This window comes from Augochlora pura, chromosome 11, assembly GCF_028453695.1.
Source record: "Augochlora pura isolate Apur16 chromosome 11, APUR_v2.2.1, whole genome shotgun sequence".
NCBI classification, from domain to species: Eukaryota; Metazoa; Arthropoda; class Insecta; order Hymenoptera; family Halictidae; genus Augochlora; species Augochlora pura.
Window position 1 is genome coordinate 17,705,902 of NC_135782.1, and position 22,124 is coordinate 17,728,025.

The window sequence follows — 22,124 nt, forward strand, 5'->3', positions numbered from 1 at the left end:
GTGTCGCTTTTCGAAGGATCCCCGAGTCGTTTTATAAATAGTAAAACGTTAACGAGTGGACCGTTCTGATCGCAAATGCGGACATAACTTTTCGCGCGAGACGACATCGCTGCGGTTCTAGGACACGGTGAGGACGAGAATAGGCTCGATTTAGTGTCGAAGGAGTGGGGATGGACCACGTGACGAGCCGTTCATGTGATCTACTCCCACTCCGCTGCGCGTAGGACACAGCGCATCACGTGGCGTGCTCCCACTCCGCTGTGCAGAGCCTCAGCGCATTGCGTGGCATACTCCCACTCCTGCGAGCACAGCCGCAGCGCATCACGTGACGTATTCCCACTCTACGAGGCATCACGTGGGCTACTCCCACTTCTTTAACTCCAAATCTAGCTTAATTTTCTGGCCACCGCGTTTCGAGTCGCGAAAACCTGAACAGAACCGAGCCGTAACTTTCGAAAGCGATCGAATCCATTAGTTAATAATAAACGCTCGGTTCGCGACTAATAAATTCGTCGCTCGGTGCGAGTTAGGCGGTCGTAAAGCTTGTTTTGAAAGGCGACGTGCCGAAAAGGCGGTTCCCGGCAGCCACGGGTCGTTACTTTCCAGCAAACATGGACAAAGGCCCGGGAGTTTAATTGATACAAACGTCTTTGCGGGCTACCGCTAATGCCGGTTTATTGCCTTTTAAGCGAGCACGGTTAGGGTGGCCGAGGCGAGCCGTTCCCGAAACGGTCGCGAGCCACATTTTCGCCCGCCTGGCACCGTTTCCCAGTCGCTCCGCGGAATAACACCGCGTCATTTATGACGCTGGGATAATATTTGAGCGGCAAACACACGTCGCGGAATTTTCGTTTCGTCGAACCGACTTTTTCGAGTCGAGGCCTTCGATCTGTCACGTGGCCATCAAGGCCGAGCATTCGTAAAAATTGCATGCTTTATTAAAAAAATATCCCTCTTTTAAATCAGCAAATCATACAGAAAATATTTAAGATATTTTTCTCTCCATCAACGATATCAAAAACTGCATTATAAAAGAACAAAGCAGACAAAAATCACAGAAATGACAAGTCAGAATTAACCCTTTGCACTCGAAGTCATTTTAGCTCTAAATCTAAAATAATTTTTCTGTCTTATAATATTTTTATTTTGAGCGGCGAAGTGTATTTTATATATACCAAATTAATTCTCGTTATTCATACTAACTGTGCCATATTTAACAATTTTTCTAAAATAAAACATTGTTGCTATAAAAATTATTTTAAAGGGTGAAAGAACAATATTAGTGGTGCCTGAGAGTCACCATTCCAGTGCAAAGGGTTAAATTGACTATCACAAAAACACGAGGACACAGGTGAAAGTGCGAAAAGGGCGAGGCCCAGTGGAATCTAATAAGCCGCGATAGAGCCGACCCTTTATTAAGCCTAATTCGATTTCCGGAGGCGAGTTCGCAGTGTCTGCCGCGGCGAACCGTAGCAAAAGAGAACAGTAGAAGGCAATCTCACCTTCTTCGATGCCAGATACTCCATGCCCCTGGCGACGCAGTACCCAAAAACGGTGAGGTCCCTTGATGTCAGCGCAGCAGAGTCTTCGCTGAAGTTGTAGAAGTCCTGTCTAGTGCGGTGGTCTCGCAGGTAGGCCAACAGTTTTCCGTACATCACGTACTCGAGTATAAGGTAATGGGGCTCTGGAAAGAAAACGGATACTTTTTTAGGGCCGTGGATAAGGTTGAAGGGTCGTGGACAGAGTTAGAAGATGGTAGTTAAGGCTACAGGTTCTTAGATAAGGTCGAAAGTCCGTAGACAAGGCTAAAAGTCCTTAGATAAGGTGAAAAGTCCATAGATAAGGTCAAAAATCCATAAATGGAGCTAAAAGACCATACATAAGGTCAAAAGTAAGTCCATACCTAACGTCAAAAGTCCGTAGATAAGGTCAAAAGTCCGTAAATAAGGCTAAAAGTCCATATCTAAGGTGAAAAGACCATATCTAAGGTCAAAAGTCCGTATTTCTGCGGAGAAGTCTATGGGGGTGGCATCACGTCATATATGGCGTGTCGTACAGCCCCATAGATGACATGACGTGGCTCACAGCATCACAGATAACGTGACGTAGCTCATAGCATCATTGTATCTCGACTATTTTCAAATCAATAATCATTTTTCCGCAATTATTCGCATCTCCACGCGTCAGTAACTACCCTAAATTGTCGCGAACGAATATGATCCGCGGGACAAGTGTTGCGCATCGCGTGCAAGAAGGATTAGGGGACCTCATGCAGCGAGGGAGGGGAGACTGTACTGCCGGGAGGGCCACTCCGAGTAATTTAACCGGAGCACTTTCGGGCCCCCGTGGGTAGTATCCGGTTGATTGTAACTTATGGGCCCACTTTCGCCCGGCTACACGAGCTCGTAACTTTCATATTAGGCTAGCATTACCGGCCTCTAATAACTTCGGTTTGTTAAAGGCCCCGCGTTTTCTTTTCTCTCTCTCTCCCTTCCGGTCGTTCGCTACGCCGGACGCCCGAAACTACCAAGCGGTCGAATACGCGCGCGCGGTCATAATATTTACGCGTCCGGAGATGTATGGTCGTGAACGGGCTCGAACGATTATTAATGTTAATACCGTGGCGAGCGAGGCGATAAATCCGTTTCTGGACGAGCGAACGAGTTGAGGGGCATCGCCGGATATGGTGGCCGAACGCGTCGAATAGAATATTGTTTGGAACGTTGGAAGAAGGGTGCCAGAAGACCCTTACATTGAAATTATTTGCTATTTATTTTTTAATAAAATAGAAATTTATTATAAGGTTATATTTATGCCGGATATGTTCGACACTTGTCCATGAATGTCATCGCATGATTGACGGATATATTCGGCGCTGGTACCGAAAGGGTTAAAGGGCAATTTTATCCGAGGAGCATCTTCCGCGAGTTTTCACATCGACAGATATATCGCCGCTGCGTCCAGAGGCGCGTCGTTGAAATTTGTCATCGACAACCGGTGGCCCCTTCTGCGTATAATGATTGCCACGCGCGATAGTTTATAGCCGGAGAAAGACGTCGCGGCTTCGCGTGTGCTCGCTCGCGCGTATACCGAGCCGACACGGGATCAAAAGATACGGCAGAAAGTCGGCCGTTAATGTCGCCCTTAATTCATACCGGCTAGCGCGCGCCCCGTGGAATCTCGTACCGGCGGATAAATAAATCGAGTTCTCGATTAGACCGTAAAACAGCGAAAAAGAAAGGGGATCGAGGAAAGCAGCGGGGCGGCGCGGTGGTATCTGGGCGGAGAGGGGTCCGGTCGCGGGGATCTCTCTCATTGCGAGAATTTATTTTTCGCTATCGCGAGGGAATGAGCCGGTCGAACGAGCGTCGAGCAATCATCTTGGCGCTCCTGTATGGTTGTACGGTGTTTCGAGATCTGTTGGCTATGGTTTTCTTGAACATTTTTGTTGCGTTTAGAGAGGTTCATTTGTTTTTGAATTTGGATTTTTTAATTTGGATCTGGGAGAGACGTAAGTTAGATTTAACATGGACCTAACGTGAATCTAACATAGACCTAATTTGGACCTAACTTAGATCTAACATATACCTAACATAGACTTAATTTGGATTTAACTTAGATTTAAATGGACTTAATTTAGATCTAGCTTAGATCTGACAAAACTTAATTTAGGTCTAACATAGACCTAACTTACGATTAACTAGGATCTAACACAGAGCCAACTCAGGCCTAAGTTAGGTCTAACAGTGGCCTAAAAAAGACCTATCAGAGACTTTACATAAATCTAAGGTAAATTAGAGGTTTTATTTAAATTTGGAGAGGATTTCTATATAACCTGTGATCTTTCTAATATAGAAATGTTTTGCTAATTCAGTACCAACCTAGAACTAATAAAAAATTAAGCTAGTTCAATCTTTGATTTTAAAAATTCATAAAATTGACGATATAATGAGCATAACTGAGGTTTTAGTTTGGTCCAAGTAGTCTATCAACATAGCCAGTGGATATTTTGAAGAAATAACTGAGACCTAACCCAAACCTACCCCAAACCTATCTTAGACCTAACCTAGGATACACTGCTCCGATTTCTATGAAATAAAAATATGTTATAAATCTCGCCAATTTGATTAACTCTTCTCTTTGTATAAACTATGTCTCCACTCAGTTTCAAAGATAGTCCAGACCCAAATGACTCAACTCCAAACCCAAATAACTCAACTGCAAACCCAATCCAAAGTCCCCCACCGACTGCATCATTGCAACCTGATGCATCCTCCATCTTCTGAGACATCCTACACCCATGCGTCCTTCGACAGGGATTCTTATTTTTACCAGAAAGTCTTTAGAAAGGGCAGAAGAAGGACGCCCTTTGACGAGAGTCCGGCGTCAAAGGACGAAAACGTCGTTCGGCTGGAATCCGAGCTCGCCCACCCAGCGCCGAAACGATAAACGCGCACACGGTCCCCACGGGCGCGGACGGGGGTGCGGTGGGGCTGGTGGCCGGTGGAGCAACGCAGAAATTCGGATGCCGTAAATCTTGCGTGGAGAGGTCCACGGCGGCCCGTGTTTTTTCTTCTATGGGAGCGGAACGAAGTCGAAGGTCCTTCAGGAAGACGCTGCCCGACGCGGCAGTTAATCATCGTCCAGAATTATCGGAATCATCCGAGAAGAATTTCGTCCGCGTCCACCGTAAAACCGTGGACCTTTTATTCGACCATCGATCCGAGAAGCTGAGGTTCTCTTGACTTACGGCTGACCAGGCACAAAAGGGTTAGTATAGGGGGGATGGACAGGTAGGGAGTAACTACTGTGCTTTTAGAGATGCCTTTTTATTTTTATTTTTAAATAAAAAGAAGGTTAACTGTTGTTGTGATAATAAATGAAATGCGTAGAATATTTGGTGATTAATTATAATTAATAGTTGACTTGGGTAAGCAGTGCTAAGGACAGGTGCTGGGTTATTTTAGATCTATAGGTGCCTTAGGCCTACACCTCGTGGTACAGGATTTTATTTAATGGGGAAGAGAGAGTTTTGGGTCAATATTGACCCGGTATCTGTTACGCGATAACTAAAGTGACCTATTATGTATTATTATGTATATTATATTATTATATATTATATTACTTATTACTGTTGCTCTGATCCATCATGGCTACCAGGTCTATCCAGCTAAAGGAACCATCAGCGCACCCAGCACCAGTGCTCTATCAATTCCAACTTATTTTTCCGATCACGTGCACCGCTTCAGGTTCCAGGGCCATTACCAAGCTTCCCTAACAGGAGGCTGCCGCAGGATTTACCAAGCGACTCGTAAAAACAAATCACCGAAGCCTTTCTCGCCTCGTCCCTTTCCCTCCGTCTTGTCCGGGAAACCGTTCGGCTATAGTAGGGACTAAATTTCATGTTATTGGCTAGACGAGTTCCGCGGCGCATTAGCATACAATCGCGAAAAAGGGTAGCGCACGCATAAATATCGAAAGGGAGGCCCCCGTAAGCGGCCGCCGACTTGCCGCCGGTTCGACGTCAAATCCAGATCGGCCGGAGAACCGCAGGCCGATCCTATCGACGTACCGGTATTCCCTCTCCCTCGTGCCCCCCCCCCCCCCCCACCCCCCTCGTAGGAGCGATCATTTCGCCGACTTAATAGACGTATTGTGCCATGAGGATCGGTTGGACCGTGGGGACGCGTATGGAAATTTATACGATCAGGGACCACGATACCGACGAAGCCTACCAACGAAAGACGTATAATGGGCCCGCGTTTCTCCCCTTCAACCGCGGCTAAAACTTCGGATTGTCTCGTCGCAGAGTTTTGATGTCTCAAGCACGGATTTGTCGCTAATGGCAAACTGGGCGCCGCTGTGCTGAGACCGCGATTATTGTATGCTCGGCGTCAATGTGTGTTTTAGGGGAAGCCAATTGGCACTATGGCTTGTTTTAGATAGATTTTTGTGGGTATTGGGACTCTATAGTACTCCTAGTCTTTAGTAGTCTTTAGTACTCCCAGTCTCTAATAGTCCTTAGTAGTCCATAGTGCTCTTAGTCTTAGTAGTCTTTAGTAATCACAGGTTCTAATAGTCTTTACAAGCTTTTAATACTCTCAGTTTTTAGTAGTCTTCAGTACTCTCAGTATTTAGTAATCTTCAGTACTCTCAGTATTTAGTAGTCTCTATAGTCTATGGTACTCCTAATTTTTAGTAGCCTTTAGCACTCCAAATATTTAATAGTATTCTGGTCTTCTAGTAATTCTAGTCTTTAGTACTCCCAGTCTACTAATTCACTACTAATTTAGTATTCCCAGTCTACTCAGTCTCTACTAACTTAATATTCCAACCCTAATGATTCTCTAAAAATTTCACTTGCTTCTCTTACATAACAAATGTTCTTCCTATTGACATTGACAAATAAATAAATCACCGATTAAAAAATAATACAACCATTTTTCTCGAGAACCTTTTACGATAAAGCCCGTGTCTATTATTATACTATCGCGTGCAAACGAGCTGTTCCCGCTCCTGGAACCTGTTGCCGTTGTTTCGAAACTTTATTATCGTGTCATTCGATGGAATTTCTGGACTGCGGCGTAAAATGGATAATCGTCGTGGTAAGAAACCACCTGTCTATTCGCAGATTTAATGCTCTGTTATGGGAAACAGGATATATAATTACTTAATTGTCTCCGTTAGACGTACTTGGCAGTCGTTTATCGCAGCAGGAATTCCGCGATAAGGCTGGGGACGTTCTTCCAAAATATTCGTCGACTCATCCGTAGAATTATCATCAGAATAAACAATAGATTATTAGAAATAATTTTATAGTAAATTTATATTGCGGATTTTGATTGATTTTAATTTATTGGCTATATTTACTGGTAATATTTATTGGCTATACTTTATAGTATAATAATATTTATTGGCAATATTTAGTCTTAATATTTATTTGCAATATTTATTCTCAATATTTACTGGCAATATTTATTTGCAATATTTATTCGCAATATTTACTGGCAATATTTATTTTCATTATTTAGTCTCAATATTCACCGGCAATATTTATTCTCAATATTTAGAGGCAATAATTGCTGGCAATATTTATTCGGAATATTTATCGACAAGATTTATCCGCGATAAAAATGATCATCAGCACGCTCGCGCAACAATGTGCTCCTTTCTGACTGTCCACAGAGGACATTCTATTTACTCGTGTCTCATTAGTATGTCGGTTTCGGCGATTAGCATTCCCTCTACTGATCGGTCAATTATCCAGCGGATGATTACAGCTCCTCTGCCAGGCGATATCCCGCGCGGGAACAATCGATCGATCTCTTCGTTTTATCCGCGAAACAATAGCGCACGAGGCGCGTGTAAAAACGATTACGATTGCGGCCCGTCGTCGTTCGCACGATGAAAAAAAAAAACAGAAAAAAGCCAACGATACGGCGACGGGCTGAGTCAAAGACGTGGAATGCTTCCCTTCGCGCGATCCCCTAATGATTCCTTCAATATTCATCGAGCGAGGCGCGCAACGGCCGTTCGGGCGACGATACAATCTGCGCGCGAGAGTCCGCGCGTCACGAAAACACAGAATCGTAAATAATTAAAGATGCATCAGCTTGTCGGGAGATGAGGCTCGAATTGAGAAGCAATTGCGTATGAAAACCAGTTATCGTCGCGTTCGCGGACGCCGTTTAGACGGTGTACGATCGGTAGGACATTTTATTTGCCGCGCCGTGATTTCCTTGAATTTAAACGTCGAACGTGCACGAAAATATTGCGAAATCGAGGATGTATACCGTACGGGTAAATTCAATTCATTAGGCTTCATAATTCATTAAGAATTATCTAAGATCTGTGTACTATAACATTTTATTTTTATAACAATTGTCGTTGAGAAATTAAAAAAAAATTGTATAGATGAGAAAAGAGTGGCTATAAATCATCGATTTTAATGTATTCTAAGTCAGACGAACTCAGACTTAATTTAATTTTGTCCCAGATTAAAGAGATGCTTGGACTTATTCAGATTTGACTCAGACTTACTCAGAGTTATTTATAGCTAGTTAGATTTAAACAGATTTACTCAGAATTGCTTGGAATTATTTAGACTTACCCAGATATACTCAGACTTGACTTAAACTTGAATCAGATTTACTCAGACACCCCAAACTTGACTTATAGTTACTTGAACCTACTCAGACATAGTCAGACTTGACTTCTTGAACTTATTCAGCGATACTCAAACTTGACTCAAACTTATTTAACCCTCCGATGACCAACAAGGTCCCTGGGGACCTATGACGTTTTGAACGATGCGGCATTTTAATACGGTTCGTCCGAACAGGCGCAGCTTTCATGACTTTTATAAATGGGATGTCTAGTAGAACTATTACGGTTAACAATAAAAACTATTATATGTATCTCATGCCATATTAATAGAGAAGGTCCCTGGGGACTTTGTCGGGCTTTGATCGTTGAAAAATTTGTCGGTCATCGGAGGATTAAACTTACTGAGTCATACTCAGACTTGACCCAGACTTGATTCAGACTTACTCAGACATCCTAAACTTGAATTTTAATTATTTGAACCTACTCAGGCTGGAATCAGGCTCACTTGAACTCACTGAGACATATTCAGATGTACTCAGACTTGATCCAGACTTACTCAGCTATCCCAAACTTGACTTATAGTTACTTGAACTTGCTGAGACATACCCAGACTTGATTCAGATATCTCAAACTTGACTTACAGTTACTTGAACTTACTCAGATTTGACTTGAATTTACTTGAGCTTACTCAGTCTTGACTCAGACTTACTTGAACTTACTCATCCATACTCAGACTTGACTCAGACTTACTTGAACTTACTCATCCATACTCAGACTTGACTGAGACTTACTGAGACATACCCAGACATATTCACACTTACTTAGACTTGCCCAGACATACCCAGGCATACAAGACTACTAAAAAAAATTTCAATACCCTTCTAAGTACTTTGAACTAAATATCTGTACACTATCCCTGCTATAAAATTTGAGGCAACCATTTCCAACACAGTCCAATTGAAACTGCGTCGCAGAGATCTCCGACTATTCATCGCAGCCTCTCGGGACCCCACTAATTGCCTCGCCGTTCTTTGCACGATGATCCGCGTTCTACCGAGCTAAAACAGCACTTAATGCGCTACTAGTTTTTCGAAAGTTTTGATCGCTTAGTACCGGCAAGGTCGTGCTTAAGTGACTAGCGGCGCACGTACGATCGCGAATAAAGGTGTCAGCCGCTACTACAAAAAGGGGGAGTGGATCCTCGTGTAGCGGTAGCAAATTACCATACCGGTGGCACGGGCATTTTTAACAAAGGACCGTAATAACCGGACTCTCACTCTCTCCCTCTCTCTCCCTCTCTCTATCGCGACCGGCATTATTCTCTTCATACAACGATACACTCCTCTCGGCCGTTACAGACGGCGGACGACTAATGGAAAGCCGGTCGTGTCCCTCCTGTACAGATTAACGCCGCCGCGTAATTACCACGGTTCTTCAATTAAAACGTACATGAAATGCAAATAATCGTCTGCCTATTTATGATCGCCGTCCGTACGCCTGATGAATAGACGAACACTAGAGAGCAATACGCTCTCAAACAATTTAATGTCTAATTGTGCTGTTCGGCTTGATTAAGATCTCAGAGCTTCGTGCCTCGTGCCTGATCGAGAGATCGAGTTGTATTCGAGCCGAGAATTTGCTCGCTGGGATCGCCGACGATCTTTATCATAATTTATGGATTTACTGTGGTCATAGTATTTTTACTATATTAATATTAATACAATTCTTATATTACGTTATATTATATTTACTATATTATATTATTTTTATTATATTATATTTACTATATTACGTTATATTAATTATATAGTATTATTATATTTACTATATTATATTATTTTTATTATATTATATTTATTATATTATATTTATTATATTATATTTATTATATTATATTGGCAGTTAAAACTCACCTTGTTCGGTGCAACAGCCCAGGAGCGTCACGACGTTCGGATGACTGCCAAGCTGCTGCATGATCTCGAGCTCCCGAACCAGGTCCTCCTCTTCCCTGTCGGAAGCGCCCTCCTTCACTGTTTTGACGGCGACTAAACGGGTCGTGCCTTGATGACCGGTCAAGTCGTCAGCCTCAGCCTTCCAGACCTGGATGACGGACAAATCAGCCGTAAATAGCGTCGACTTAATCACGCCTTAATTGCGCATTCCTCGGACACGCGTGGCAACAATTTCGACCAGCGTTTCAGGCATTCGATCATTTCGGAGCACTAAATGGTCTCGGAAACCTCGTTTTAAATACAATTTCCCGCATTCTGCGAAGTTTTTCCAGGAAAAACTCGTTTTCAAGGAAATGTGGACAATACTAATTATTTTACTAAATTATTTGAAAACTTGGTGGTAACTCCATTCTAGTTATTTTTATTTTAATCTTAGATAATTTAGATTTAAATTTAATTTAGATTTAATAGATTTCAATTTTTCTTTTTTAGATATCCGAGGATGTCAAAAAATATTGAATTCAGTCTTCTCGCGCACGAAACTCGAAATCGCTGGTCGAGAACAATAATCTGAGAGTTGTTGCGCAACCAACAATTGAACAATAGGTAAACCTATGAACAACCATCGATTGCGCAATCGTTAGTATTCCCTTTCGTCTGAAACGCGCGTCAGATACGTTCCGCGAAACACCTATGGATTTTTCGACGACTTCGGGCACACTTGTGTATATTCCTGGATCGGGGCGAAAAGTTTCCACGATCTGTTGCGCAACAGCTCGTGCAACCCAATACTAATGTCTATAATTTCACGCGCGATGATCGGTCAAGACGAATGCTAAATCGCTAGGAACATAGATAATTTAAGTGGAAGACGATTCAATCGTCAGAATTCAATGGGCTGAAGATAATATATAATTATTTAACAAACTGGTAATTATTAATAAAAGATAATTAAATGAAATTTAAGTGTAGCGTAGAGCTCGAATTTTCGAACAGGTTTCTTCTTTGCCAGAAATTTCTATCTGCTTTAGTTTCGGAGATCTTTGAGGAAAACTGTGGACCTAACGTAGACCTAACCTAGATCACATGACTTGTAGTTTTATTTAAAGCCAGAATTTCTGTGATTAATAATTCTATAGACTGGAGTTAAATAAAAATTAATTTCCTTTCGTAACATGTTTGATAAGTCAACAATAATTTAACAACAATATTAAATTTATTATCTGCAATTATTGTTTTGTGATTCGCTTACTCAATTTTTATTACGTTCTCACAAAGTCTGTACTATCTTCTCATGAGTATTTTTTAGTCTAGATTATGTCTAAATTAGGTTTATGTTAGGTCTAAGCTAGATCCACGTTAGTTCTAGGTTAGGTCAATGTTAGGTCTACAGTTTTCCTTAAATATCTCAGAAACCAAAAACAGCAGACGTTTTCTGCAAAGGAAAAAGTTGTTCCAAATACGATACTCTACAACATATTAAATTTTTATCAAAAGCAAAATAATTTTTTCTTAACTCAATATTAAAAATTTTGTTACTTAATTTAATGCCTTAATTGCAGACGATGCGAATGAGTTTCCTCGAAATTCCGATTGGTTACACCATAGAACGAAATGGTGTTGCTTAATGAAAATCAGTGGCGCCGCAACGCGTTCGCCGTGTTCCCAAGAATCCCAAGGCCGCTACGTTGGCATAAAATTCGCGGTTTTGCGAGCGCGCTGAATGTTTCGCGCTAACGTCCAACGATTTATTATCACGCGGCCGCGACCGCCTTGGGGCACCGGGGCTTAGCCTCACGGCGTTCCTGTTCCGCTCAATGTAGAAAATAATGCCTCTCTTACCTGGCCGAAGTTTCCTTGCCCGAGGACCGTCTGTAACCTAAGCTTATCTCTAGGAAACTCCCATCTGGATTCCTGCGACGACGGGGGCGGCGGTTTCTCCGCTTCGTGACACTGCGTGAGAAAAAATAAACGTTCTTGATATACAATTATTGCACTTCCTTTAAATTATTATTCTTAGTATTATTATTATTACTCTAGCAAAGAATACTTTCTTTTACTCAAATATATTTTGCTCTAGAAAAGTATATATCTTGCTCTAGAAAAGTATATCTTGCTTTAGAAAAATATATTTTTCTCTAGAAAAGTATATTTTCCTCTATTAAAATATATTTTGCTCTAGAAAAGAATATCTTTCTTTAACAAATACAATACAGCAAATCGCGCCATTTTCACTGAGTTCTCAGGATCCCTGCAGCCCGATTGTCTTTCTAATTGAAAGGTAGTCGAATGTCGCACTCCGTGCACCTTTCAACACGGAAAGAAAACGTGGCTGCGAATTCACGAAATAAATGTTTACAAGTTCACCGTGCAACGCGGCCTGTTGTTCTGAACCCGACGGAAACCGATCAGGCTCACTCGCGTGTGAGCTATTGCTTTGGTGCTTTATGTAATTGCTCCGCTAGAGATGTAATCGCGGCTAGATGGGTCCCGAGATAAGAGCGTAATTAGTGGCCGATGTTAGGCTTCAAGTATAACTGATTTGTACGCTGTTAACTATGCAACTATTCGCCACGAACATCGGTATGCTGACTGTAATCTAGGTCGAAGGAACCAGCTGAAGGATACTGATAACCGCAGCGATCTATATTTATCGATTACTTTCAAAAATCACGTAATTACTCCGAGAATAATCCTTCACAATTAGGGATTAATAATTAATTTATCAGAGGCCTGGCAATTGATTTTTCAATGCTGGTTAGTTTTCTTTTAAATAACAATTCCAGAGGGATTTCTTATGTGCTATTCTTGTAAATTATTTCTTGAATTATGAATAAAAATTACTATTACTTTTGAGGTGGTTTCTAGAAAACACCCTTCTCTTGTTCTCGGTTAATTATTTATTATTAATTATTTATTGTAATTATTTATTATGTATGGAAAATATATGATTATAATTTCAGAAAAATATGAAGTATTTAAGGATGAGTTATAGAGACCAAACGGCAGATAAATTGTTATTATATAAATAGTTTGACTTGTATTAAATTATGAGTAGAATAGGAAGTATTGCTATTAATAAATTAGTGAGCTGATGCTTACCAGGTGTTGTATCCTTGGCAGCTTCGTGATCGCCTTTTCTATCGACGTTTTAAAGTCGCCGTTCTCAAGGTTCAACGCGTCCTTCCGGCAACTGATCTCCGACGACGTGTCCGACTCCTCGAGCACCTGCGCGACCAAAACAAACATTGTTAAACGGTATCATTAAATTCCCCCCCAGAAATTGAGAAACATATATCATACTAGAATTAAACTATACAATCAAGAAATTAGAAAATTAAACAACTAAAGCGTTGAGAAATAAAATGATTAAAAAATTGAAAAATTGGGAAGTGGAAAATTTCAAATTAAACTGCAATTAAAGGGGAACTTAAAAAATTATAATAATTATCAATTATTAAAGTTAAAAATTTGTATAATCGTCGACGATTTCTTTTACCTCTTCTCCATGATTTTATAATTTAATTCTCCGATTACGAACATTGTTGCACGTCACGCGTCCTTCGTGTGCACGAAACAAATCGCGGATTCTCGGTTCGCTTTCGTTGGAGGACGAAATTCGTTTCGACACACGTCGCGCGCGCGCGCGCGAATTCCACAGATAACACGCTGACTCCGGTGGTCTTGGAAATATGCAAAACGCACGGCAAACTTCCCGCGACTGATAAAGGTGAACAAAAAAAAAAAGAAACGGCACGACGCGACGGTTGACGCAAATCTGCAAGGAAATATGCGACTGTTTACATTGTCGGTTGACACGCGCGGTTTGCCGAGCGCTGGTGCTTCTGTTTTTCCGACTGTGACAATTGCCATTCGACTCGACGAAACCGTGGCTGAGTCAGTGCAAATTCAGGTCGTCGTGTCGAGTTTTAAGATTTTCCATTTATTATTGAGTAATGGGTTGAAGTATTTTATAATTTGTGGCTCCAAAAATCTGGCGTCTAATATTTAATATTTAATTTAATATTGGACCTAATATTTAATATTTAATATTAATATTCAATATTAATATTGAACCTAATATTTAATATTGAACCTAATACTTAATATTTAATATTAATATCTAATATTAATATTGGACCTAATGCTTAATATTTAATATTAATGATATAATCTAACATTATATAAAATACCTTATACCCTGAAAAACTATCACTTAAAATACCCAAAAAATTCGTTCAACATTATAACCTTAAAAAATTGATTTTGCAGCAAGAAATCGTCCCAAATACTTTGCAAATCGACACAGCATCGCCGCGGTCCGCATGGAAGGCCGATGACGCGTATCCAACGCCACGGAATAATATCTTATTCGCGCGCGAAGGACGAGCAATGATTTCGTCCGAATTTTTCCATGATTATGCGAGTCGATTTCAATATTTCCCTTGAAAAGTAACGGTCGTCGTGTTCACCGGCGGCGAGTCACGCGATTAAACGCTTAACGAGAACAATACTGCGAACGGAGATATCCCTAGCGTTACGCAATCCCGTATTTATTTTCTCATTATGCCCAGGCATTATACCGTCCAATGGATCTAACGATGGGATGTCACGCCGCGTTCCCGCTCAAAGGACGGCGACGGGTTATGCGGCGGTGTGGACCCTGGGCGATCATAATTGTTGACTCAACGATCCCTGATAGCGTGTCATTGACGCTGTATAATGCTCATTGTCGGCTCAATGGCAGAGTCGCGGAGTTGGTATACTGAAAGACGGCGCAGTGTTTACAGAGACAGCGACATGGTAATTAATAAAAAACGTTTTTATTTGTTGCAAACCTTGCTTTAGCTTTACGAGAGTAGTATAGTTGGATAGCTGGGATTTTTCCGAGTAAAATGAGTACCAACACGACCTATCTACGCTTATTTTTATAGACACTGTGCATAGACATAAGCTGACATAACCTGACAATTTTATTTACTGCAAACCTTGCTTTAGCTTTACGAGAGTAATATAGTTGAATAGCTGGGAGTTTCCCGAGTAAAATGAGTACCAACGCGACCTATCTACACCTATTTTTATAGCCGCAGTGCATGGAAAACAAAAATTTTGAGATTTCCAAAATCACTATAGTTTTGACTATATTTATAAAACTAGTACAGTATTACATGAATATAGATACAACTCTAGATACTAAAATAAAGGTTCAGTGAAAGTTTGACGTCTTTTTTCGTATTATCAAGCAAAATCAAAATGCCCTAATTGATCTGATTGCTATTTGTCCACCCGGTACATGAGTTTTTACTAAAACTGGTCCGAATTCCGTCGTGTTTGGGCTCGATTTAATCAGAAAAATCTCACCAATTCACTGACAGTATATTTAAAAAGCTACGACGAAAATTAATAAATTTAAACATTTTATTGACAAACGATTACTTCTTATTCTCGTCTCCATTGATCCTCGAGTCTCCTATATCGAGATAAAGACATCTCCGAGCTTCGCCAGTCACTGTACAACGGAGATTGGTGATGGACCGTGTACATTTAAGCGTGACGAAATTTTTAAGTCCGAGCATTACTATAACGATCAATCGACGTCCGTTCGTCGCGAGATGAAGGACGAGCACCGAAGGAATTGCGGCGCATCGCGTCACGATGCTCGACTTTGTTTATCAACGACGTCCATTAACGTTACCTCGCCTGGGCACGAAGCTCTCGCATAAAAAAGGCATTCAGGAATTATTTTTAATCATTCGGTGGAAATGATTGCCTTTTTTTCCTCAAGGCTTCGACTACCGAGAAATACGAGGTGAACAAATATGTGCTCGAAATGAACTTTTTTCCTTATGAATTTAAATTATTCGACTGGACTGTTGATTGTTCTTAGAAGCAATAATTTGTCTCTGTTGAAGAACGTGATGTCATAGATGAAATTAATCAAAATTGTTAAGACTGAAGAATCTAATCGACGATTATTTGTATACTTTTGTTATTATTAACAAAGTTTAGGATTTCGACTATTATTATATTTTTGCTATTATTAACAAAATTTAGGAGTTCGACTATTATTATATTTTTGCCATTATAGGTCAAGTTAGTGATTCAGAGATTATTTTCTGTAATATATAAAACAAGAATTTTCGAGTATATATATTAATAACAATAATGATCTTAATGCTTCAAAACTGAGCCATCCAACTCCTGGTTAAAAATCATTGTTTCTGCTCCGTAAGAGCGCGTCTCTCGCCGGCGCGTTCCCTCAAATCCCGGCGATTTTCGCGGAGAAACAGTCGAACGGTGCCGAGCACGCGATACTTCAAAGCTAATCATCGGGACCGGTGAACCTGACGGTGTACGCGGCGGCTCCCCATTCCTTAACCGCGAGATTACACGAAAGGCGTCCCTCCCGGTTAATGGCCGGATGATAAATGCTCCCGGCCGATGATAATCCGCGGGGCTGCGTAACGGTACCTAAGTGGCAACCACCATACGATTTGCGTTTCGATTTAGCCGATCATCGGCCAGATACGGTTCATTCGGGCCGCGGCCGTAAATCATACGATTTTTTGCAAGGCAACTTTGTTCACCGAAAGGAAACCGAGACGAGAATCCGATAAAAAGGTTCCGAACGGTTCAAGAGGATATTATTTCGAGCGGCTCTTCGTTCAGCTGTTCCGATTCACCCGAGCGACCCGATTAATGCGCCGCTAGATTGAATTTCGACGAACCCGGCCACGTGTCCGGGCACGTCCGACATATCTCAACCGTGACGGCTCTCGTCCGCACGCTCGTACGTGCCGATTATTCATCGCCGTTCCCGAGAACCTACGATTTTTTTCCAGAGTTAATTAGAACTGTTCTGTATTTAATAATATTCTCTGATATCACTGGGATTTTCCTTGAATTTATTATAAGCAGAATTTATTCATTTATGGAGAGATGAATAGGCGAATCTTATAGCAGAAGAATTTAGATGACTGCAGGCAAGCTACTTTTGTTTTGTATAGAAATCTGTAATTTATAAATAATTTAAAATTTTGTTTCAAGAAATAGAAAGGTTTTTGGCCTGTTATTACATTCTTTGAAGGATTTGCAACAACTTTTTCCTTTGCAAAATTCTTCTACCTGGCCCCGTTACCGAGTTATTAACCAAAAACCCTGACCAATGGGTAGCAAGTGCAGCTGACGCTCCGCCGTCACCTTTGCGCGAGGGCAGAGCGCCAGCCGGACTCGCCGTCCCATTGGTCAGTGTTTTAGCTCAATAACTCGCTAACGAAGCGTCTGCGAAGATTTTCGTAAAGGAAAAAGTTTCTTTAAATCACCTAAGGAATCTTCCTTCTCAGTCTGCGACGAAAAGAAGTCGACGAATTAAAAATTCTCGTACACCGTGTATACAGTCCACGGAAGTAAATGCGCGGCGTGACGACGGATTTCTTCGCTCAGCAGAGCGTCGCCCGCGTTTCATAGAGGTTGGCCGTAAAGTAAGGAGGTCACTGACACCAGCAGCCCGATTCCCCTTATACACCTCCGCGAACTTTCACGCGCGGAGTCTGGCCACCGAGCCATGCGCCGAAGATCACCATAGCCGACGACCACTTTCGTTCGCCGACCTATATCTACGTGCTTTCCACGAAGTGGATCCCATCGTTCACTCACCTTACGATTCCTAAGTATCAGTCTTCTGAGAATGAGGCCGACGCCGACGGCGATGGGGAACACGACGAGGGTCGCGAGGATGTAGCTGACCACGGCGACGGTCTCCTGGGAGGCGATCGCGTCGCCGTCGTGACGCTTCGATATCACTTCACTGATGTTCACCGACTCCCTGGGACTGACCGAGATCAGCCCGGCCTCGAAGAACGTCCTGTTCAGTTCGTCCGGGTACACGGAGACGTTGTATTCCGGCAGGATCGCGTGATGATAGACGGGCCTGTGCCGGGTCCTGTTGTTCGCGGACCCGCCTCTGCCGGGGCCCGTCGGCGGGACGTGGGTGTAGGACTCGCGGGTGTCCTCGTGTCTGTCCTTCCTCGTTGTCTCGATGAAAGGGCCCCGGGTGGGCCCACTGGTGACATCGCTGGAGGCGTTTTTGGCGGTCGCGTCCACTTTCTCGGTCGTCCTGGAGATCTGGGTCTTCTGAGTCGGCACCTCGGTCCTTCTATCAGGCCCAAACGAGTGCATGGGCCCACTTCCATTAAATATGTCCGAGTCGTTGTACAGCTGCATGATCGGCAGCACGTCGTCCTTATCCTTGGTCTTGTCGGACAGGTTGCGGCCCCTGACTTCCGGCGACCTCTCCCCGGATAAGCGTTTCCGGGGGTCCGCTGGCAGCTTGCGCTCTGGGGCCTCAGGCCCCGTGGAGATCTCGATCTGCACGGTAGTCGCCGGTGTGGTCACCTCGGTCGTCGTCGAGGTGGTGGTCGTCGTGGTGACGTTCTTGGACCGGTACATCTTCTGTATCTCCGAGGGGTCCATGTTGGCCACCTCGAACGATCCGTTGGTTTTCGGGTCCGTCACCGGGCTCGCATCGCGGCCGACAGGCTCGGTCGGCTGCAAGGTGAAAGTCTCGTTCTCGGGCGGCGCGCGTACCGTTTCCGTGATTATTCTGGGTGTAACTGGAAAAACTGGCACCGGGAACGGCGTCGTGCCCGTTCCTTTCGGCTCGGTCGTCGCGTCGACCGTCGCGGCGGTCACTGTCACGGTCGGCGAACCGTTTGCCGCGCTCGCGGCCACACTTTCCATTTCACTTCGCGACAAGTTTAATTGGTCTTTGGTATCCGGGTAGTCGGTGGTCGAACTCGCGGAATCGGTGGAATTTCCGACCGACCGCGTCGTCGGCTCGACCGCCTCTAAACTCGGCGACGTCCTCTGCTCCATCGCGATACTGTCCGCCGCTGTCCTGTTGCCGTTGTTCACAGTACGGAGCGCATCCCCCGGTTGGCTCTCGATCGTCGAACCGTCCACGTCGGAGCCATTCACAGGGCGGTGGTCGCTCGGACGCTGGTCCTCCTTGGCTCCCTTCAGCCGCCTGCCGGAAGCACCGTGCTGTCCATTCGCCGGCCTTCTCCTCTTAGCCGAGTCGTCCTCCTGGCCGATCCGCTGATTGAGCACCGCGCTGGCCGTCTTCCGCTGAAACCGTCTGTCCCCGAAGCTCTCCAGATCCGTGTTCCTAGTCTTAGTGTGATTCCATCGGACGGCGCCCCTGCTGGCCAGTTCCGTCGGTCTGCTCGACCTCGGGCCGCTCTTGTTTACGGTCAGCTGCTGCTGGTGCTGGTGCTGCGTCGGTGCCCTGTCCGCCGCGACTGTGCCTACTTTCCTTTGCCGTTCCCCCACCAATGGTACGGCAGTCGTGGCTCGACCGGCTGCGACTGCTTCGACGGTTCTGCCGGCACTGAGTTCCGCCGGCGCTCGGTCCGCCTCTATACCACTACCGGCACGAGGAAGCAGCAGAAGAGACGGCGGCGGTGGCTGACGCCGCGGCGCTGATCCGGTCGTTATCTCGGTCGTACCACTGCCGTCGCCGCCGCCGTGCTCCTCTCTGCTTAGCCCAGGTCCGGTGTAGTTGCGCAACAGCCGCGTCACGTTCGTTATCGTGTAAGCGTACACGTGCTGCTGCTGTTGTTCCTGATGTCGACGATGCTCTCGATACCCTTCGCCGCCCTTGCCGACGCGGCGATGCGGCTCCCTGGACCTCGCCGTCCCCTCGGCAGGGTCCGATGCACCGGTCGGAGTCGTTGGAGCTAAGGTAGTAGGAACGTCGCCGGAAGGGCGAACTCGTTCCGCGGAATCGACCGGTTTAACGGTATACCGCTCGTCCAGGCTGCCGTCGGTCACGATTATCCTCAGGGTGGACGTCTCCGGCGACGTCCAGTCGACTCTGAACGGCTCCGTCGTTGGCCTAACAGCCTTCTCTCTGGACGTCGACGTCTCGATGTTGTTGCTCTCGCGGGCACGAGGCTGCTCCAAGCCGCGACCGTAGACGTCCAAGCGTCTTATCTGCTCTGTGTGGTCCGCGTACATCTCCGAAAGAGACTTGTCTTGGGTATCCTCTTTTGAGACTACCCCTGCTGATGATTGCAGCGTGGAGTTCCCCGACGACAAGTCTGAGCTGTTAATGGACGAGTTCCTAGAGTCCACCCGATCCCGAAAACTGATTTCACTTTCCGCGGCCGGCCTGTCCGCGGAAACTGGCTGCCGACCGGGTATCTGGGTCGAGGCGGCCGCGCTGCCCCCCGTCCCAGCAGGCGCATTCCTCGTTTCTGCGGGCACGTGGGCAGCGGCACTTCCTCTCTCGTCGCGCAGCTGGGCCGGAGCGTGAGCGGACGGCTCGACGTCGCCCAACTGATCCGTAACGTTCCTGCCGACGACGTCCGACGCGATGATCACGTTCGACGCGATCGTCGGGTCCGTCGGTCTGCCTTTACGATAATACAGACCTTCAGGGCTCCTGTACGCGCTCTTCAGCTTCGATGCTTTGCTCTTCTCCGCCACCTGGCGATCCACGGTGACGTTCGTCTCCTCGGTGTCCTCTGGTGCCGGAGTCGTGGTGCCTGGTCGCTTCATGGAGTAGCGTCGTCGAGAACTAGCTACCGTTGGTATCACCTCAGTTGCCTCTATCGTCTCGTTTCCTGGGGTATTAGACGCCTCCGGTTGGATCTTCTGACCGAAGTACAAGAACTGAGACATGTCTTCTACCGGGATGTTGCTCTCCACAGGCCGAAAATAATTGTACAAAGATTCTGGCATCGACACGATGTTCTTCTTCCGCGATTCTAGCTCCTTTTGGCCGGATCCTGTCGGGGATGACGACGTCAAATTTTTTGAAGACACTGAAGATCCTCTGGAGCCAATTGCTACTCCCTTCGCATCACCATCAGTGCCCTCAGGGATAGGCTTCTTAGGGCTAGCTTCTGTCGTCGTTTTGCCAGGTTCTTTGTACGTTTTCTCAGCATCCTTTGGAACGATTTCAACGCCCCGGTCCTTCGAGGATTCCAAATCCTCCTCCAGTTCTCCCTTCTCCCCGACAGACACTGTCACGTACATTCCGTGCCTAGTTTCCTGCGCCTCTAACACGTCTCCAGACTCTTTCAGATTGGAGTCAGCCGGTCTTGGCGTACGTTGGTTGGCTATACGCGGCTCGACAGGACGTTGGCTGAAGATCTGACGTCTCCTGGCTGCCAGGATGCTCCGCAGAGCCTGCTCACGCTTCGCCTTCGACGACGGCGGCTCCGCCTGCAGCGACATCCGACCCTGCCTGTTCTCGGCCGCCGGGGATTCTGCAAAAATAAATTTCGATTGGATAATACTCTTGGAAAGTATTGTTAGCTTAATTGTTGTGTTTAAAATGTTGTAGAATATTTTTGGAAATTAGTGGCTTAATTATTCTCTTTGGAACGATTTTTCGATATTCTTCAGACGATTTTTCGATATTTTTGAGAGACGATTTCTAGATATTTTTGAGACGATTTGTAGACGTTCCGAACGTCGTGCGAACGTCCTAAATACGTCCTTTATTACAATTATTGTCTTTAAAATGTCGTGTAGCACTCATGGACATTAGTGACTTAATTATTATCATTAAAACGTTCTTTAAATATTTTTGAGACGACTTGTAGAGGTGTCGAACGTCCTGCAAACGGCCTAAAAACATCCCGTGTAACAATTATTTTCTTTAAAAAATTGTATAATACTCTTGGAAATTAGTGGCTTAATTATTGTCTATAAATCGTTCCTTGGATATCTTTATGGTGACTTTTAGATGCTTGGAACGTCCTACGAACGTCCTAAAAACATCCTGCGTTACAATTATTGTTTTAAAAATATCATATAATTATCATAGAAATTAATGACTTAATTATTGTCTTGTGGCACTCAAATGGTTAAGAGAAATTTATATAAAATTCTGTCATTCCTTTTATAACGTCTTGAAAACGTCTTATCAATGTCCATTTTAGGTCGTATGACATTCAGACGAAAAAGAGACATGAAATGGACATTCTAAAGACATCCAGTGCTTAGTGAACCATATATTTCAATCTCCACTTTTTAAATATTATTTTCCAATAAATA

The 22,124-nt window shown here is 44.3% G+C and overlaps 1 protein-coding gene across 1 annotated transcript in view; it reads right to left on the reverse strand.

The window, feature by feature from the left end:
* The window catches only part of LOC144476820 (uncharacterized), a 274,173-nt gene that overhangs the window by 6,764 nt on the left and 245,285 nt on the right, over positions 1–22,124 (reverse strand). Inside the window, exons 2-6 of the mRNA XM_078194074.1 lie at positions 17,715–21,331; positions 13,161–13,286; positions 11,901–12,011; positions 10,020–10,206; positions 1,503–1,684 (exon numbers count right to left, since the gene is read on the reverse strand). Of these exons, the coding sequence (XP_078050200.1) occupies positions 1,503–1,684; positions 10,020–10,206; positions 11,901–12,011; positions 13,161–13,286; positions 17,715–21,331 (4,223 nt within the window). The remainder of the gene's footprint in view (positions 1–1,502; positions 1,685–10,019; positions 10,207–11,900; positions 12,012–13,160; positions 13,287–17,714; positions 21,332–22,124) is intronic.